This window comes from Pristiophorus japonicus, chromosome 17 (genome assembly GCF_044704955.1).
Source record: "Pristiophorus japonicus isolate sPriJap1 chromosome 17, sPriJap1.hap1, whole genome shotgun sequence".
NCBI classification, from domain to species: Eukaryota; Metazoa; Chordata; class Chondrichthyes; family Pristiophoridae; genus Pristiophorus; species Pristiophorus japonicus.
The window spans coordinates 89,520,462-89,539,093 of record NC_091993.1 but is presented as its reverse complement, the minus strand read 5'-3'; the positions used below and the strand labels follow the sequence as shown (position 1 = coordinate 89,539,093).

The window sequence follows — 18,632 nt, the reverse complement described above, 5'->3', positions numbered from 1 at the left end:
CTATACAAATGCAAGGTTTTAAAAAAATGTAATCATTGGATGCGGGCATTGCTGACAAGACCAACATTTATTTCCCATCCCAAATTTCCCTTGAGAAGGTGGTGGTGAGCCGCCTTCTTGAACCACTGCAGTCTTTCTTTACTTTTAATTCTTCAATTGATCTGTGGAATGCCATTCTTTGATGCACTCCCTTTCTGCCTTATAGGAATTCATTTATTTTCATCTCAACCCAATGTTCCTGTTAAGCTGCGCCACCGTGCAGTGATCTAGACATTCCGCGCAGGTCGCTAGTCGGGTTTACAATGGGAGAAAACGGCGCATGCGTGGAAATTTGGCCCTTAAAGGGGCCGCACACCCAACAAAAAATTAAAGGGAACATTAGCTCTATCCATTTTATTTTTGAAGATTTCCAACTGCAGATCTATTGATCTGTTTTGCTAACATTTTGCCCCAATTAATTTTCACTCGATTCTTTCTTATCTCATTGAAACATTTCTTTTTTCAGTCCAGCATCTTTATCATTGACTCTTAATTGTCCTTTTCTATTTTTACACTGAAACTAATTATGTTGTGGTCGCTATCTCCCAATGTGTCTTCTACTTCTCTCCCAGCTGCTTTCACATCCTCAGACATCCCAGCCAATTAAGTACTTTTGAAGTGTAGTCACTGTTGTTATGTAGACAAATGTGCTAATCAATTCGTGCACAGTATTGTCCCACACACAGCAATGTGATAAATGAGCAGAGTGGTTTGTGTGGTTTGGTTGAGGGATAAACGATGGCCAGGACAATAGATGTGTATAAGATGCCATTTTGGTCTTAGCCTTCTATATATACTATTATCTAACCCAGTCACGTACACACAGAACCGAAGCCAGCAAAGGTCACCTGCACATCTGGACTTCATCCCTGACTGTCTATTATTGTAGAGCTACACCAATGATGTATTTTAAATTCTACAGATTTATATTTACCTCTGTTTTCTAGAAAGTTATGCTTTTATTTCTTTCTTACATTTCAGTGTGCCCCAAGTTTATATTGGATGGAACTGTAAAAAGTTATATGATCATCAAAGAAGGAAATTCAATTCGAGTCCAAATGCCATTTCAAGTGAGTTTATAAATTGGTTTATCTATGTTTGTGTTTAAAATATAACTTACAAGTTTAAAGCTTGGGTTTTCTTATGTACATTTTTAGGCATCACCTCCTCCTGAAGTGATTTGGCTAAAAGATGGATTACCGCTGTTGAAGCAGGCGACAGTAACCAGTACTGGGGATGGCACTCAGCTTTTTATTCCAATTGCCCAGAGATCTGACTCTGGAATTTATTCTATAACACTGAAGAATTTTTATGGACAAGAAACATTTAGCTTTGAGATAAGAGCTACAGGTAATTAAGTGCACTTTGAATCTTAAATGTAGTTATAAAAATGAAAAAAATTGCATTTATATAAAGAAAAGAACTTGCATTTATAGAACACCTTTCACAATCTCAGGATGTTCCATAGCGCTTGACAGCTAATGAGTACTTTTGAAGTGTATTCACTGTTGGAATATGGGGAAATGTGGCAGCCAAGTTACACATAGCAAGGTTTCACAAACAGCAGTGGGGTAAGACATTGTCACCATTGAGTTACAGAACATCTCCGCAAGTTGGGACTATAAAAAGAGCTGGAACGAGCCACTGCAGCTTCAGCGCGAGCCGACACAAATGTGCAACGGTTTCGAGGTGGGTGACATCATCAGGACCCATGGCACCATTTGGAGCGTGGGCAGGAACATCGGCGGGGCCTGGTACAGCAGAGGAGCGGGAAGATCGTGGCGGACTTGCGACGAGTGATCGTGGCGGAGGTGCGGCAAATGTTTGTGGTGGAGGAGCGGCGAGAGATCGTGGCGGAGGTATGGTGAATGAGGGTGCGGGCACCTCCACACCAAACATTTGCCAAGCCTCCGTCACGATCACACACCAAATCTCAGCCATGATCCCTCATCACTCCTCCGCCCGAACAGGTCTCCAGTCACCCTGGTTAACCCTTGCCACTGGATAAAGGCCTAGCTCTGTCAAACCCGTGTGGTGACTGGTGTGCAACGCTCACCACACGTTAAAAAAATTCAAGCACAGGCATCTTCCATCCCCTCAATTGGAGTTCAGGACTGGAACATCGGGTCCTTCATTGAAACATCTGTGAACTCATGTGGAAGCAAGTCATCCTCGTTCGAGGGACCGCCTATGATGATGATGAGTGTCTTATCCCATTCTTAGGTCATCCAAAAGCACTTCAGAGCCACTGTTTTGTAGGTTAATTTGCAGTTAATTTGCACTCAGCAATGTTTCACAAACAACAATTGAACAAATGACTAGATAATCTGTTTTGTGATGATGGCAGTTGATTATCTAAATTATATTGTGATGATCAAATACTTGCTGTTATGAATCATAATCAATGGCATATACCATGAATGTAGAAGTTGTGGAATTTTTCAAGAAGAAAATAGTCAACTTCCTGATTATGGAGAGATTGTGATGTTATAGATTTGCTGTAAGGCAGGAAGATTTGCTCTACAAAATAAAACTATTTTCAAAGTATGCTGTTACCATATATTGAGAGCAAATTACTCCTACACGTCATTTTTTTCTTCATAGTATTTTTGTCAGATGTCTTTGTCATATTTCTTAAGATTGTTTTATTTCAAATTAGAATTAATCTTAAGGAGGCTCAATGTGAATATTAGCAGGAAGTGATGATATTGATTATTAGAAAACAAACTTAATTAAGTTGCAGGTCCGTGCTAAAGTTGTAGCAAGGAATTATTGTGTAGTCCTAATTTGAAACAACATTATGCAATCTCATCTGAATTGTAAGAATACATTGAGGCATAATACACAATTAAATGATAACCTTCTTGTTCAAGTGAATCACGAGGCCTACATTTGCAAGTAAATCTGAATAATTTGCAGTTTGTGTTGCAGAAGGTAATTATCATGACCCTTCCAAATGTTATTGTAAAATTGATTAAAAGTATTTTATGCTATCTGTAACACTCTGGCATCCCTTATTTTGCAGCCATCCCCAAGTCTCCAGGTCCAGTAACACTGAATGAAAATGTCCCGAACACAGTGACAGTTTCTTGGGAACCATCCAGAGATGAACCTCACGATAATCATTTACATTATGTTGTCATGAAAAGAGATTCGAGCAGAGTGAAATGGCACACAGTGGGCAATAACATCTTTAACAACAAGTTCACAGTCATAAATGTTGTTCCGGGGTGTAAATACTACTTCAGGGTTCTGGCAAAAAATGATATGGGCTACAGTGAATCTTCTGATACACGAGAGCCATGGTGCATTTCAAAGCAAAGAGGTATGTAGTCTTTGTAACCATTTTTAAGTATTGATAACTGGAAGAACACTTAAGGTAAAGAAGCCACCCTTGAATTTCAGGTCCTCAAAATTACATGCACTTTTTTTAACCAAATTGTTGTGCACATGAAAAGATAGATGACAGCGTTTAAAAACTTATTTCCATACTTTATCCAACAATAATATTAAACAGATCTCATATGAAAGCGGAGAAGAGCAGTATCAAACTGCTCAACAATATATCTAAAGTAAGCCTCTGAAATGCATATATCCCTTTCCAAAACTCTGTTGTGATTATTCCACTTCCCATGGTTCTGTCGCACTCGACTCTAAGGGCCGAAGTTTCGGGCCGCGCCTAGAACGGCGCAGCCCCGACCTGGACGCCCATTTTTCGCGCCACAAAGTGCGCCTAAAAAAAATTTACCTATTCTCTGGCTCCCTGCTGGTCCTCTGGAGTTGGGCGCGGCGCAGCACAAGCTGTAGAGGGCGGAGATAGATCCCTGAGCTGAAAACAGTGCCGGGACCTCTGCACATGCGTGCTACAGTGGGCGCGCATGCGCAGTAGCTCCAGGCACCCAAAACTGTGGGAGGGGCCCGAAGCACGCAGCCCCTAGCCCTGGCCGAATGGCCTCACTGGGGCTGCCTCCCACGCCCAGCTCCTGCTTCCTCCCGACCCGACTCGACTCCCGCTTCCCCCCCGCCCCCGGACTGGACCCGACCCCGACACCGACCCGACTCCCGCTTCCCCGCCCCCGGACCGGACCCGACCCGAGCCCCTGGACAGGACCCGACCTGCGCTCCCCCCCCCCCCCACCCGACCTGACCGCCCTCTCCCTCCCACCCCCTCCCCCCACGACCTGCGTTCCCGACCACCCCCCCACCCGGACCGGACCCGACCCAACCTGATTTCCCTCCCCCCGCTCCCGACACGAACCGACCCGACCCGACCTCCCTCTGCCCTCCCTCGCTCCCCCCCGACCCGAACCGACCCGACCCGCGCTCCCTCCCGACCCGAACCAACCCGACCTCCCTCCTCCCCCCCTGACCCGACCCGTGCTCCCGACCGCCCCCCCCACCCCAGGACCGACCGGACCCGACCCCGACCTGTGCTACCCCCGAACTGACATGCGCTCCCGACCCCGGACCCGACCAGACCCAACGCCACCTACCTGTAAATCTGGTGCTGGGGACGGGCCCTGCCCGAAGTCTTGGGCCCGGCTGGGCCCGGCCCGTTCAGCCTCCCTCCCCCTTCTCCAACCCCCCCTTCTCCTTCCCCCTTCTCCTTTCCCCCCTTCTCCTTTCACCCCTTCTCCTTTCCCCCCCTTCTCCTTTCCCCCCTCCCTTCTCCCTCCCTTCCTTTCTCCCCCCCTTCCTTTCTCCCCTTCCTTCTTCTTTCCCCTTCTCCTTCCCCCCCTTCTCCTTTTCCCCCTTCTCCTTTTCCCCCTTCTCCTTTTCCCCCTCTCCTTTTCCCCCCTTCTCCTTTCCCCCCTCTCCTTCCCCCCCTCTCCTTTTCCTTCCCCCCCTTCTCCTTTCCCCCTTCTCCTTCTCCCCCCCTCTTTCCCCTTCTCCTCTCCCCCCCTTTCTCCTCTCCTCCCCCCTTCCCCTTCTCCTCCCTCTTCCCCTTCTCCTCTCCTGCCCCCTTCCCCTTCTCCTCCTCCCCCCTTCCCCTTCTCCTCCTCCCCCTCTTCCCCTTCTCCTCCTCCCCCCTTCCCCTTCTCCTCCTTCACCCCTTCCCCTTCTCCTCCTCCCCCCCTTCCCCTTCTCCCCCCCACTCCCCTTCTCCCCCCCTCCCCCTCTGCCTCCCTCCCCCTGCCGCCCCTCCTCCCCCTCCCCTCGCCTCAGAAACACAGACACTGACAGACAGAGAGTGAGAGACACACACAGACAGACAGACAGAGAGATAGAGACACTGACAGAGACACACTGGGGGGGTGGGGCATCCCAGCACGCTGTTGGAGGGCTCCCGGTGCTGCAGTCGGTAAGTAGAAAATGTTTTATTTACTGATTTAAAAAAATATATATTTCTTATCAATTTTTTTTATTGATTTATTGGTTGATTTATTGATGTTTTTATCATTTATTATTGATGATAGCTCTTTATTTGTAAAACTGAAGTGTTTAATGTTTGTAAACTTCCCTTTAAACCACCCCCCCACCCCCATTCCCTATGCCTGATTTGTAACCTACGCCTGATTTTCTAAAGTGTAGACAAGGTTTTTTGGAGAGTACAAAAATCTTCACTTACTCCATTCTAAGTTAGTTTGGAGTAAGTTTTCACTGCCGAAACTTTGAAAACAGGCGTAAGTGGCCGGACATGCCCCCTTTTGGAAAAAAAATTCTGTTCCAAAGTGAAACTGTTCTAACTGACTAGAACTGGAGCAAACTAAATGCTGAGAATTTGAATTTCTAAGATACTCCGTTCTACACCAGTTGCTCCAAAAAATCAGGAGCAACTGAGGCCGAAACTTGGGCCCTAAGTGAGGCTGCTTAATTGACACCAAGTTTGACAGGAGTTTTGTGCATTGGGATCAGCTCCATGTAGAATAAATCTAGTTCATACTTAGTTCCATTTTAATATTAAAATTAATGGGCTGGATTTTCGGTCTTCTGCCACTCCTGTTAGCACCCCAGAGGGGCGGCAATGGCGGCAGTAAAGACTTCCAGGCGGGTGGCCAGCTTCCAGTGCCCCTCAGGGACTTTCGGTGCCAGTTTCGACGGAGTGCACAGCATTACTGCCTGGAAGAGGCGAGCTGGTGTGCAATGCCCCTGGTTGTGACACCGACTCGATTTTTGGCTGCCAACCGATCTGTAGTGCTCCGTAGAGCGCCCTGCTGAAAGCGGGCATTTCAAGCTGTAGTGGGAGCAGTTAGGTAAGTAATGTCGACCTCAGGTAAGTGTGATTGCTTTTTATTTTACTTTTTTGCGATTTATGTTGTGGTGGCGTGAGCTATTTATTGGGAATGTTTTTAAAGTTTCATTTTCAGTCACTTTTCCCCCTCCAGACCATTCTTAGAGCGCTCCGAAGCCAGCTGTTTAGCTTGGGATTTTCGCTTGCTCAGCTAGCATAAGAGAGGTGTGCTCCCTGAGTGCTCATTCCCACACTCTGGGCCCAGCTAATGAATTTTGCTGACTGAGGCGCAAACTGTTCCCAGGTGCAAACTTTACCGCCTCGCCGCCATTACCGCTCCGAAATGAGCAGAACCGAAAATCCCGCTCCAGACCTTTCATTCTTAGGTATGAACCTAACCTGGCTGTAAACATTAAAACTTCCCAATCTGTCCAACATAGAATCAGGGCAGAATTAGAACTCAAACCTGCTGTTACTTGTTTAGTCCTGAAAAAACCTTGCGCCAAATTTCAGGAATTCTGATTATACCGTCACAGACGGAATCTTAATATAATATTTACAGTACAAATGCTACTATTGAACTAAACATAGCTTTCAAGGGATTCAAGTTACAGGACAATATGGCAAGGAGATGTAGAGTATAATTCAGACAGGGCATCTGAATCAGCTTGCTGAAGACAATGAAAGAAATAGGGCCAAAACTTGCGGTCGGAGGCATACCTGCAGAGTATGCCTCCAACCCGAATAAAAATACAAACCTATCTGCTGGCTCCCGGACTTCTGAGTCTTCGGGTCCTGGGCCTGCAGGCACACGCCTGTGTAAAGGCCCAAGATCCCAGGAACGCAGGTGGTCGGAAGCGTCCCTTTAGATCATGTGAACCAGGTCCTCCAATCACAAAGGAGAATTTCTATTGTGCTTATGGGGATTCCCCACAAAAAATTAAAATAAAAATGTAACTTTTTGAAAAATAATTTAAAACATTTTAATCCGGGCCAAAATTTGCATAAACTAATGTCAAGTGTTGGTGTATGTTTTTAAATTTTAATTTAGCATTTATATTAAACCGTACGCTGCTAAATTCAGGCTCTATGCCTGCTTTTATCAGGTTTAAGGGCAGTAATTGGGCAAATGTTTTTGGGTCGCAGGCGGATGATGTTAAGGTGAATCTTGACAGATTGCAAGTTGCGGGCTTTTGCACATGCACAGCCCATGCCGGGCCTTTTACAAGGCTTACAATGACGTATGCTGCGTGGATGCCATCACAGAGACCGTGAGGCCAATCTAACATTTTAATGTTCATTCACACTCATTGCTGTTGCGAGTTCTATTTGTTTGATCTCAGAAGATCTAATATTTGAGTGTTCATACACACTCATTGCTGCTGTCACAATTCTATTCACTTGAACCCAGTGGGGGTCATTGCCAAGTTGGGCTGTGCTCACTGGCACCTGATCAGCTGAGTGGTACTCGGCTCAGGGGCACTTCAAACCAATGAGCAGTAAGCTGCTGACAAACCCTGGTGCCTGTTCAACTGCACAGTTCATTCCCCCTCACTGAAAATGCAAAATCACAATGTTTGAATGTTTAAATAAATCATTACAAGTGGAAAGAAGGCCAGAACTAATTAAGAAATTATAATCTAGATATAATTTTCAATGCAAAATAAATGAGAAAAATATGCACAAAATGTTTAAAACTTGCATTGTGTGGTTTCCGTTTTATTTCTGTTTTTTAAATGAATGAGTCAACTTTACGAAACAGCACAAAATGTTTTGGTTCTAGCACCATGGATCTATAAATAAGTCCTTCTAAATGCTGTGCCAACTATCTGGGCCTGGGTTAACACCCTTTGCCTTTACTTGGCGAGTTAGAGGTATAAAATAAACATTATTGCAGGCAAGTCCTCGTTGACCAGACTGCTGCCAGTGAGGCTAAAAAAATCCTTTTGAAGAAACTCACTAACTGGAAAACTGAATCAATTAGTACCATAACAGTTGCTATTAAAATGGGTAAACCAGGGCAAGACTCACAGCCAGGTTTCTCAAGCATCTCATTTTCATCCTACGAACCTTCATAGATGTGCAGCTAGTAAATTATGTAAAAAGGTATTACAATTTGGCAATAATATCCACATATTTTGTTTAAATATTCAGGCATTTGGTTCCCTATAATGGTCTCCGTCAACTATGCTTTGCCCTGCAGGATGGAGGCCTTCATTCTCTGCACACATTGTCAATGTTACCCTACGACTGACTAACACATGTTCTTTTGCATCACATCAGATTTTTCGAACACTTTTTCAGCTGTGAGCTCCAGCTTTGTGCTGTTCCATGAAAACTGGCAACACTTGCCTTATCAAAGTAGCTAGACTTGAGAGAAACTGTTTCTCTTTTGATGTGGTCCAAAAGTGTTGATGTTGCAGATCTGAAATAGTGCAAGGACTTGCTTTTGATAGCAATTAATTTATTTCCATTTCTTTTTACAGATCCAATTACTTTAAAATTGCCAAACTACAAGGCTCTGAACAATACGAGAGCCCCTGAATTCAGTGTGAAGTTAAAGAGTCATATTGCACCCAGTGGATCTGACATCAACATGACCTGCGCTGTCAAAGGGTCCCCTCCACCTAAAGTATCTTGGTGCAAAAATAACATAAATATCATGGATGATGCAAACTTCTGGTCAACAAATGTCTGTGGGGTTTGTTCCCTTTGCATTTTTGACGCAAGCCCAAAAGAAACTGGAGAATACACGGCCATTGCAGAGAATTCGGTTGGAAGAGCTGCATGCTCTACCAGATTAACAGTTAGAGGTAATTACAGGCATTTCAGGATTTTTATTCTTTATATAAGGACAGCCTGGGAGTATTGATGATAAAAAATGCCTATATTATCAGGTAATAGGTTCATATGCTAATTTTGGCTAATGATTGAATCCTGACCCTATAGTTGAAGGAAATCCAGGGCTGGGGGCAAGGGGATGGGGACTCGATACATTAAGAGAAATCGAACAGTCCAACTCATTTTGCGTTAAGCATGGCAAAGAGACCTACAACCTATTTGCATCTTCATTCCAGTTGACAGAAGGATTTGTGAAAATATTTTGAAGATAATTGAAAACTGTAAAACTTCAATTATACTAATAGATTGTCCGTGCTGTTGCTCACTAGTGCGTCTTTTGATGTTTACCAAGATGTTACTGAATCCTACTCACAATAGCAGTTTGCTTATCACTGTAATAGAGTAATGTATCCCATGATTGATTTAAGGTAATAATATTGCACGCTGATACTGAAAGATATTAGCCTCACAGCTACATTGGGCGCAAGTTTCGAGCCGCGCCTAGAACGGCGCAGTCCCGACCTGGACGCCCGTTTTTCGTGCTACAAAGTGCGCCTAAAAAAAACCCTCCAGATTCTCCAGCTCCCTGCAAGCCCTCTGGCTCTTGGCGCAGTGCAGCAGGAGCTGTAGGAGACAGAGCCAGGTCCCTGCGCTGAAAACAGTGCCGGGACCTCTGCACATGCGCGCTACAGTGGGCGCGCATGTGCAGTAGCTCCAGGCGCCCAAAACTGTGTGGGAGGGGCCGAAGCACGCAGCCCCTAGCCCTGGCTGAATGGCCTCACTGGGGCTGCGTGAATAAGACTCCTCCCACAACCAGCACCTGCTTCCTCCCGACCCGACTCGACTCACGCTTCCTGCCTCCGGACCGGACCCGACACCGACCTGGCTCCCGCTTCCCCCCCCCTCCCCCTCCCGCCCCCGGACCGGACCCGACACTGACCTGACTCCCGCTTCCCGACCCGACCCCCCGGACTGGACCTGACCCGACTCCTGCTCCCCCCACCCCCCCGCTCCGCCCCCGCCTCCGGACCGGACCCGACACTGACCTGACTCCCGCTTCCCCCCCCCCCCCAGACCCGACCCGACCCCCCGGACTGGACCTGACCCGACTCCTGCTCCCACCCCCCCCCGCCCCGCCCCATCCCCGCCTCTAGACCGGACCCGACACCGACCCCGACTCCCGCTCCCCCCCCCCACCCCCCGCCTCCGGACTGGATCCGACCTGACCTCCCTCCCCCCGACCTGACCTCCCTCTCCCTTCCTCCCCCTGACCCGAACCGAACCGACCTCACTCCCACCACCCCCCCCGACCCATGCTCCCCCCGACCCGACCCAACACCACCTACCTGTAAATCTGGTGCTGGGTACGGGCCCTGCCCGAAGTTTCGGGCCCGGCCCGTTCAGCCTCCCTCCCCCTTCTCCTTTCCCCCCCTTCTCCTTTCCCCCCCCAATCTCCTTTCCCCCCCCAATCTCCTTCCCCCCCCAATCTCCTTCCCCCCCATCTCCTCCCCCCCATCTCCTCCATCCCATCTCCTTTCCCCCATCTCCTTTCCCCCCCATCTCCTTCCCCCCATCTCCCCTTTATCCCCTTCTCCCCCCTCTCCCCTTCTCCCCTTTCCCCCCCATCTCCTCCCCCCATCTCCTCCCTCCCATCTCCTTTCCCCCCATCTCCTTTCCCCCCCATCTCCTTCCCCCCATCTCCCCTTTATCCCCTTCTCCCCCCTCCCCCTTCTCCCCCCCTCCCCCTTCTCCCCCCCTCCCCCTTCTCCCCCATCCCTCCCCCATCCCTCCCCCTTCTCCCCCATCCCTCCCCCTTCTCTCCCTCTGCTCCCCCCCCTCTCTCCCTCTACCCCCCTCCTCCCCCTCCCCTCGCTGTCAGAAACACAGACACTGACAGACAGAGAATGAGAGACACACACAGACAGACAGAGAGATAGAGACACTGACAGAGACACACTGGGGGGGGGGGGGGGGGCATCCCAGCATGCTGTTGGAGGGCTCCCGGTGCTGCAGTCGGTAAGTAGAAAATGTTTTATTTATAAATTTACATTTTTTTTATTTCTTATTAATTTTTTTTGATTGATTTATTGGTTGATTTATTGATGTATTTATCATTTATTATTGATTATTTATAAAACTGAAGTGTTTAATGTTTGTAAACTTCCCTTTAAACCCCCCCCCCCCATTCCCTACGCCTGATTTGTAACCTACGCCTGATTTTCTAAAGTGTAGACAAGGTTTTTTCGAGCGTACAAAAATCTTCACTTATTCCATTCTAAGTTAGTTTGGAGTAAGTTTTCACTGACGAAACTTTGAAAACAGGCGTAAGTGGCTGGACACGCCTCCTTTTGAAAAAAAAATTATGTTCCAAAGTGAAACTGTTCTAACTGACTAGAACTGGAGCAAACTAAATGATGAGAATTCTGATTTCTAAGATATTCCGTTCTACACCAGTTGCTCCTAAAAATCAGGAGCAAATCATGTGGAAACTTGGGGCCTATTTCTAATACCATTTACCTGCTCCTTTGCAACTTTGCTTAAGATGCAAGTAACTTTGTTTGTTCTTCCCTCCCCAAAACCTCTTCTTTCCAGTCATCTATGTTACACAAGTCTTTCATTCCTTGTCTCAGATATGTGATTATAAAATATATATTTTCTCCCTCATACTTTCCATGGTGGATTTCTAGTTCTTACTGAAACCATTATTGGTGTAGCATTGCCCAGTTATTCCCATTGTCAAATTTTCATTGACCAGCACGGGAACAGTCATTTATCATGGTTCAGGCCTGACTGACTGGGGTAGATCTTGACTTTTGTGCAATAGTGTGCAAAGGGTGATAGAGAGTCAGCAACCTGTTTTACATCTCTCCCAATTTTTATTTCAATTGACTTGAATCAAATTCAAAATGTGGAGAAATGGGCTGCCGACTTGCCTTCACCCATTTTACACTATCAACAATAACAATAACTTGTATTTATATAGCGCCTTCAACATAGTAAAATGTCCCAAGGTGCTTCACAGGAGTGTCACACAAAGTCAAGATCTACCCCACCAACTCCAGGCACATCAAATATTCCCCTGTGGAGCCAGTTCAATGCAATAAACCTCATACCAAACACCACCATTTTAGCTTAAACTGTACATAATGCTAACCAGCTTGCACCATAAAATTGCGTGGTTCAACTTTGTTTCAATATAGCTTGAAGAAACTGATCAATAATTTTCTCAGTGTTTTGCCTGCCTTTTCCTTTCATACATGTATATACCTTTGTATTAATTAAGCAAAGAAAATATGCGTTTTGATCGAAAATCTCATATAATAGTATTTTAGTATACTGATGCATGTGATATAATGAATAATAATCAAAGAGACCCCACATAAAGTGATTGCTTCATTTTTCTTCGTTCAACAGAATGAAGCAACTTCGCAAAGAACATTGTTGTTAGATAAGCAGACCAAGCGGAAGGAACAATTTAGATTAAATCATAACCTCAAATCATTAAACTCCCATTTCTGACTGACAGTACAGTTTGATAACTAGTGAGCTGTCCGTGGAATGAATGAATACATCTGAAGAAATGATAATGAAATATGCAGAAATAAAAATATACTCTACGGGAAGGATTGTAAAATGTGATTTACTTCCAATTATAAAACTATGCTTTGCACTTTGTTGTGTGCGGTATTTGTATTGATTAATGATCAGACACTGATTTTTTTTTAATACTAGATATTCCATATTCCTAATAAACCAGGTTTTATTGTCAGTTGAGTTAAGATGGCATACCAACTTCTTCCGGTAGTCACTCGTGGTTCCTTGAAGCTGTGCAGTGCCAGTTGCATGGTATATTGTGTTTCTTCAAACCCGAAATATGTGCAGGGCTACACTGGATAGTACTGTTTGATATTTTGCTATGTTGAATGACACAGTCTGCTCTATTTCATACACAGTTATAAAGCCAGTAATTTGTTAACTTCTGGTCACAAACTAGCCATAAATTAGGTCACTGTGACACTTAATATTATGCTATTGCACAATAATCAGAACATGTAACTTAAATATATCACCCAGATCTCTGTTTCTCGTCAATGTTGAATAATAGAAATTGTAAAAGATTATTCTTTTGAAGGATTTTGAGTTTAATATATAATTAATCAAGAACATTTTATAATTATGTAAACATGAGTATGGTATATGAAATAAAACACCATAAGAAATGTATGGAGAGTAATGTTCTAAAGCAATAATTTTCAAACTTCTCTATGTGGGGGAGCTCCTGCTAATATTAATTGATTTCCAGGTACCCACAAAATACATTGCCACCTACTCATAGAAAAACAACAAAATGTATGGGGAAGTTAATAAACACAGAACAATGCCATACAAATACAGACTGTCCCATGTATCACATGTGAAATATCTCGCCCCAGTCAGAAATCTGATGGTCACAAACTCTTTAGGATCCCTCACTGACCCGATGATCCATGCAACCCAGTGTGAAAACATATGTTTTGTCTGTTAAAATTGGACATTGACTTAAGATGCTTCTTTTGAATGCTAACTGTAGTGAAAAGCTTCAAATTTTAAAATCTGACGTTATGAATTTGCACTATTTCTCAAGCACAGGAAATTTACAGTGGTTTCAACCAGAGTTATTTTCTCACTTTGAGAATTGTTGAGGTGGAGTCCAAACGTGTGAGACTTGAAAACTGCCTCATACAACTCTGACCAGTACTCCATGTGTATGGTATCCTCTCATTAAAACTAAACAAAAAATATTGTAAAATAAGCTCTTGAATTGAAACAAAATAATGAGTGGGTAGCTGTGGGATACATGTTAATTTTACCCAAAAAGCTGATCTTCCAAGTTCACTTACAATATGTTACTTTAGGATAAAAAATTATATTTTATAGCTATCATTCAGAAGCCTCCCTTCCTCTCTCCTTGTACTATAGCTCCTTGTCCACCAAGCATTTATAGATACCTGTACTATGAAATAAATTACTTTTAGTATCGCAGTCACCTGATACACATTTAATGGATAAATAATGCAATGCTTGACGTTACAATAACTGGAAGTATATTGTAAAAAGACTGTAGGATTTGAGATATATATGTAGGAAGACAACAATAATGTGTTGTTTTCGACTTTAAAAGTATTTTGTGATGCTACTTTAATCTCAATGCAGTGACTATAAGGACTGGATGATAAACTATAAACAGCCAAAATATCAGCTTACTTTGAGAAATATATATTGAAGTTGAAATTAATCTCTATTATTTTTAGTTAACTGGTTATCACTTGCTTTTTAATTCTTGTATATGGTAGTTTAATGAAGTTGTTCAAAATACTTAAAACCCATAAGCCCTAAAAGATAGTAATTCCCTTTTTTGGACTGTAGCACGCTATATTAAAAAAATAATATTGTCTTCATGTATGAGAAAAGAATGAAAGTGCAAATAAAAATAGACTGGTTAACATTTATTCAGATTAAAGAGAAATATACTTAGAAATTGTTATCAGCTGGTTTGTGATGTGCAAATTGCACAAAAGTAGATCTTCCAGGACAGATCAAGATTGCTGGAAGCATAATGTTCACCAAAGTATTTAAATGCTGCTGCTGCAATACAAAAACTAAAGCTTTGTTAACGTTCTTAATTTGTCTTTGCTGAACTGCATAAATAAAACATTAAAAGTTGCAATGTTGATGTCTATGACTGATACAGTGTTTTCATTGTGGTGAAAGATTTTACAGTTCCTAAACACTAAATAGAATAAGATGATACAGGTAACCTGCTTACTTTCTTTTGTTACTTCAATATTTTGCTACAAATGTTGTAATAATGGGACGTTATATATAAATATAAGATAACATGTATCTAGAGTGTGTTAAATGCTGTGGCACATCTAGAGTTTCAAAGAACCTTAGAAACTGAGGACAAAACTGGAGAAAATTATCAATGTCTTTTTCAAGTGGAATATCTGTTGTTATGTTGGAAATAGTGCAAATCGACCTTGGGTTGGAGGGGATAAGGCCAAAATGATAATTATTTTATAATAGAGAATCTCCCACAAATTACTTCACAGTGATCCAAAAGAATCATTAAAGTCTGACATCTAAAGTGTGATGGCCAAAATGTGACAGAAAACAGGTTTGTTACTTGTGAAAAATTTAAATAATATTATAGATAAATAGTTGAAATTAAAAGGATTTGGGGGAAGGACAAAATTGTTTGCATCTTAAGCAAGTCTTATAAAATGGTAGGTAAATAGCATTACACTTGCATCTGTGAAACCTATGTCTTGGAGCAGTTGCAGAACATTTTGGAGGGGAGGGTGAACAGCCAGCTGTCATGGTGCATAAAGGTACCAACAATACAGGTAAAAAAAAAACAGGATGAGGTCCTACAAGGTGTATTTAGGGAGCTAGGAGTTAAATTAAAAAGTAGGACCTCAAAGGTAGTAATCTCAGGATTGCTACCAGTGCCACATGTTAGTCAGAGTAGGAATCGCAGGATAGCTCAGATGAATACGTGGCTTGAGGAGCAGTGCAGAAGGGAGGGATTCAAATTCCTGGGACATTGGAACTGGTTCTGGGGGAGGTGGGACCAGTACAAACAGGACGGTCTGCACCTGGGCAGGACCAGAACCAATGTCCGAGGGGGAGTGTTTGCTAGTGCTGTTGGGGAGGGTTAAACTAATATGGCAGGGGGATGGGAACCTATGCAGGGAGACAGAGGAAAGTAGAATGGGGGCAGAAGCAAAAGATAGAAATAAGAAAAGTAAAAGTGGAGGGCAGAGAAACCCAAGGCAAAAATCAAAAAGGGCCACATTACAGCAAAATTCTAAAGGGGCAAAGTGTGTTAAAAAGACAAGCCTGAAGGCTCTGTGCCTCAATGCGAGGAGTATTCATAATAAGGTGGACGAATTAACTGCACAGGCAGCAATTAATGAATATGATATAATATGGCTCCAGGGTGGCCAAGGCTGGGAACTCAACATCCAGGGGTATTCAACATTCAGCAAGGATAGACAGAAAGGAAAATGAGATGGGTAGCATTGCTGGTTAAAGAAGAAATTAACACAATAGTAAAGAAGGACATTAGCTTGGATGATGTGGAATCTGTATGGGTGGAGCTGCGGAATACCAAAGGGCAGAAAACGCTAATGGGAGTTGTGTACAGACCACCAAGCAGTAGTAGTGAGGTTGGGGACAGCATCAAACAAGAAATTAGGGATGCGTGCAATAAAGGTACAGCAGTTATCATGGGCAACTTTAATCTACATATAGATTGGGCTAACCAAGCTGATAGCAATACGGTGGAGGAGGATTTCTGGAGTGTATTAGAGATGGTTTTCAAGACCAATATGTCAAGGAACCAACTAGAGGGCTGGCCATCCTAGACTTGGTGATGTGTAATGAGAAAGGACTAATTAGCAATCTTGTTGTGCGAGGCCCCTTGGGGAAGAGTGACCACAATATGGTAGAATTCTTTATTAAGTTGGAGAGTGACACAGTTAATTCAGAGACTAGGGTCCTGAACTTAAGGAAAGGTAACTTCGATGGTATGAGACGTGAGTTGGCTGGAATAGACTGGCAAATGATACTTAAAGGGTTGATGGTGGATAGGCAATGGAAAACATTTAAAGATCACATGGGTGAACTTCAACAATTGTACATCCCTGTATGGAGTAAAAATAAAACGGGGAAGGTGGCTCAACCGTAGCTAACAAGGCAAATTAAGGATAGTGTTAAATCCAAGGAAGAGGCATATAAATTGGCCAGAAAAAGCAGCAAACCTGAGGACTAGGAGAAATTTAGAATTCAGCAGAGGAGGACAAAGGGTTTAATTACGAGGGGGAAAATAGAATATGAGAGGAAGCTTGCCGGAACATAAAAACTGACTGTAAAAGCTTCTATAGAAATGTGAAGAGAAAAAGATTAGTGAAGACAAACATAGGTCCCTTTCAGTCAGATTCGGGTGAATTTATAATGGGAAGAAAGAAATGGCAGACCTGTTGAAGAAATACTTTGGTTCTATCTTCACGAAGGAAGACACAAATAACCTTCTGGAAATGCTCGGGGACCGAAGGTCTAGTCAGAAGGAGGAACTGAAGGAAATCCTTATTAGGCGGGAAATTGTGTTAGGGAAATTGATGGGATTGAAGGCCGATAGATCCCTGGGGCCTGATAGTCTGCATCCCAGAATACTTAAGGAAGTGGCCCTAGAAATAGTGGATGCATTGGTGATCATTTTCCACCAGTCTATCGACTCTGGATCAGTTCCTATGGACTGGAGGGTAGCTAATGTAACACCAATTTTTAAAAACGGAGCGAGAGAGAAAACAGGGAATTATAGAATGGTTAGCCTGATATCAGTAGTGGGGAAAATGTTGGAATCAATTATTAAAGATGATATAGCAGCGCATTTGGAAAGCAGTGACAGGATCGGTCCAAGTCAGCATGGATTTATGAAAAAGAAATCATGTTTGACAAACCTTCTGTAATTTTTTGAGGATGTAACTAGTAGAGTGGACAAGGGAAAACCAGTGGATGTGGTTTCTTTGGACTTTCAAAAGGTTTTGACAAGGTCACACACAAAAGATTGGTGTGCAAAATTAAAGCGCATGGTACTGGGGTTAATGTATTGACCTGGATAGAGAACTGATTGACAGACAGGAAGCAGAAAGTCAGGATAAACGGGTCCTTTTCAGAATGGCAGGCAGTTACTAGTGGGGTGCTGCAGTGCTCAGTGCTGGGACCCCAGCTCTTTACAATATACATTAATGATTTAGATGAAGGAATTGAGTGTAATATATCCAAGTTTGCAGATGACACTAAGCTGGCTGGTAGTGTGAGCTGTGAGGAGGATGCTAAGAGGCTTCAGGGTGACTTGGACAGGTTAGGTGAGTGGGCAAATGCATGGCAGATGCAGTATAATGTGGAAAATGTGAGGTTATTCACTTTGGTGTCAAAAACACAAAGACAGAATATTATCTGAATGGTGGCAGATTAGGAAAAGGGGAGGTGCAACGAGACCTGGGTGTCATGGTACATCAGTCATTGAAAGTTGGCATGTAGGTACAGCAGGCGGTGAAGAAGACAAATGGTATGTTGGCTTTCATAGCTAGGGGATTTGAGTATAGGAGCGGGGAGGTCTTACTGCAGTTGTACAGGACCTTGGTGAGGCCTCACCTGGAATATTGTGTTCAGTTTTGGTCTCCTAATCTGAGGAAGGATGTTCTTGCTATTGAGGGAGTGCAGCGAAGATTCACCAGACTGATTCCCGGGATGGCGGCACTGACATATGAGGAGAGACTGGATCGACTGGGCATGTATTCACTGGAGTTCAGAAGGATGAGAGGGGATCTCATAGAAACATATAAAATTCTGACAGGTTTGGACAGGTTAGATGCAGGAAGAATGTTCCTGATGTTGGGGAACTCCAAAACCAGAGGACACAGTCTAAGGATAAGGGGTAAGCCATTTAGGACTGAGATGAGGAGAAACTTCTTCACTCAGAGAGCTGTTAACCTGTGGAATTCCCTACCGCAGAGAGTTGTTGCTGCCAGTT

The 18,632-nt window shown here is 43.7% G+C and overlaps 1 protein-coding gene across 3 annotated transcripts in view; it reads left to right on the top strand.

Annotated features, from left to right (window-relative positions):
* Positions 1–14,774, top strand: part of igfn1.1 (immunoglobulin like and fibronectin type III domain containing 1, tandem duplicate 1) — a 74,816-nt gene extending 60,042 nt beyond the window's left edge. For all 3 annotated transcript variants that reach the window (XM_070858927.1, XM_070858928.1, XM_070858929.1), the window contains 5 exons: positions 1,021–1,109; positions 1,197–1,389; positions 3,065–3,364; positions 8,698–9,024; positions 12,467–14,774. In XM_070858927.1, coding sequence (XP_070715028.1) covers positions 1,021–1,109; positions 1,197–1,389; positions 3,065–3,364; positions 8,698–9,024; positions 12,467–12,471 — 914 coding nt within the window. In that variant the 3' untranslated portion in view covers positions 12,472–14,774. The remainder of the gene's footprint in view (positions 1–1,020; positions 1,110–1,196; positions 1,390–3,064; positions 3,365–8,697; positions 9,025–12,466) is intronic.
* Positions 14,775–18,632: the final 3,858 nt, after the last annotated feature.